The sequence below is a fragment of the Corvus brachyrhynchos genome, unplaced genomic scaffold (genome assembly GCF_000691975.1).
Source record: "Corvus brachyrhynchos isolate BGI_N302 unplaced genomic scaffold, ASM69197v1 scaffold162, whole genome shotgun sequence".
In the NCBI taxonomy this organism is placed as follows: Eukaryota; Metazoa; Chordata; class Aves; order Passeriformes; family Corvidae; genus Corvus; species Corvus brachyrhynchos.
The window spans coordinates 5516546-5517879 of NW_008236696.1; the positions used below are offsets into that span (position 1 = coordinate 5516546).

Here is a 1334-nt window from a genome sequence, read left to right on the forward strand (position 1 = left end):
CGGGCTCGCCAGCCACCATCTCTGCAGGGACAGGCTGTCATGGTATGTGGGGACACTCCCTCCCGATGTCACCACCACAGCCCTATTGTCCTCAAATCGCCCCAGTTCCATTCGGTGCCTCCGGACCCCCATCATCCCGAACAAACACCCCTGTACCACCTCAGGGAGTGCTCGTCACCCCCAGTGACTCAGTGTCCCCAATCTCCCCTTGCCCACTTCTCCCACCTCAGGGTTGTCCATCACCCCTCAATGTCCCAGCCCAGCCCAATCTGCTCATCGCTCCAAATGCCTCCATCCCCCAAATCTCCAATTCTCTTCCCAGATCCCTCCGTCTCTCCCAACCTTCCATCCCACCAGAGATCCTTCATCACTCTATCATACCCCCACCTCCACCATCTCCCCACTCCATCTCAGCACCCTCTGTCACCCCAACATCCCATATCCCTTCCAAGCGTCCCCTGGGGATACCCCATTAGTTATTGTAGGGTCTCCCATCTCTGGGAGGAGCTGGGGGGTGCGGGTGCCCACTCACGGCACTCCTGGAGGCGGTGGCGGCAGAGCTGGGCGCTGAGCGGGGTGCAGGTGTGCAGGGCCCCCTCAGGTGGGCACAGGCGCTGGTAGGGGGCACAGGCCTGGCTCAGTGCCCAGTTGCGCTGGGGCAGCTCAGGCAGTGCCTGGGCATCCAGCAGGGCCTGGCAGCTGGGGGGCACGGTGGGGGGCATGGCTGGTGCTGCAAAGACAGCAGGGCTGTGGGCATCACTGTGTCCTCCCTGTGCTCCTCTGCCCGGCCACCCCAGACTGTGCTTTGGGGTAGGTGGGAAGGGGGCATGATAGGCTGTGGAGTCAGCATGTTTTGATAGGGTCTTCTGGGGTGAATATCTGAAAAGCTCACAAGGGATCAGGTGACATTTTGGATAGGGCTCCAGGTGATTGGGTAAGATCTAGATAAGGTGGGAACTGCTTGAGCAGGGTCTCTAGCAGTTAGGGATATATTTCAGGAGTCTGGGCACTATTTTGGTAAAAGTCTGTAGGTTAAGCTTGTGTGTATGAGTACGGTTTGGGTAGGAGCTTGGGCTGTCATTTTGATAGGATTTATGGGGGATGAGGTGGTGCTTCTGTAGGAATCCAAATAAGTGTTTGGGTAGTTTTCAGGCATGGGTGCAGGTTTTGCTAGGGTCTGCTGGGCGTGGGATGGTGTTTGGATAGGACCCCTGGGCTGTGTTTGGCTGGGGATCCTGGGGTCTGTTTGGGTAGGCTCTCCTGGGGGGAGTGGAGGTAATGGGGTTGTGACTCACGTGGGCAGTGGCTGGGGGGGGTGGGGGGGGGGGGGGGGG

General features: G+C 59.1%; 1 protein-coding gene across 1 annotated transcript in view; it reads right to left on the reverse strand.

Annotated features, from left to right (window-relative positions):
* PRSS56 (protease, serine 56) overlaps positions 1 to 1224 on the reverse strand; it is a 5794-nt gene extending 4570 nt beyond the window's left edge. The window contains exon 1 of the mRNA XM_017726839.1: positions 533 to 1224. Within this exon, the coding sequence (XP_017582328.1) occupies positions 533 to 722 (190 nt within the window). The 5' untranslated portion in view covers positions 723 to 1224. The remainder of the gene's footprint in view (positions 1 to 532) is intronic.
* Between the last annotated feature and the right edge of the window lie 110 nt (positions 1225 to 1334).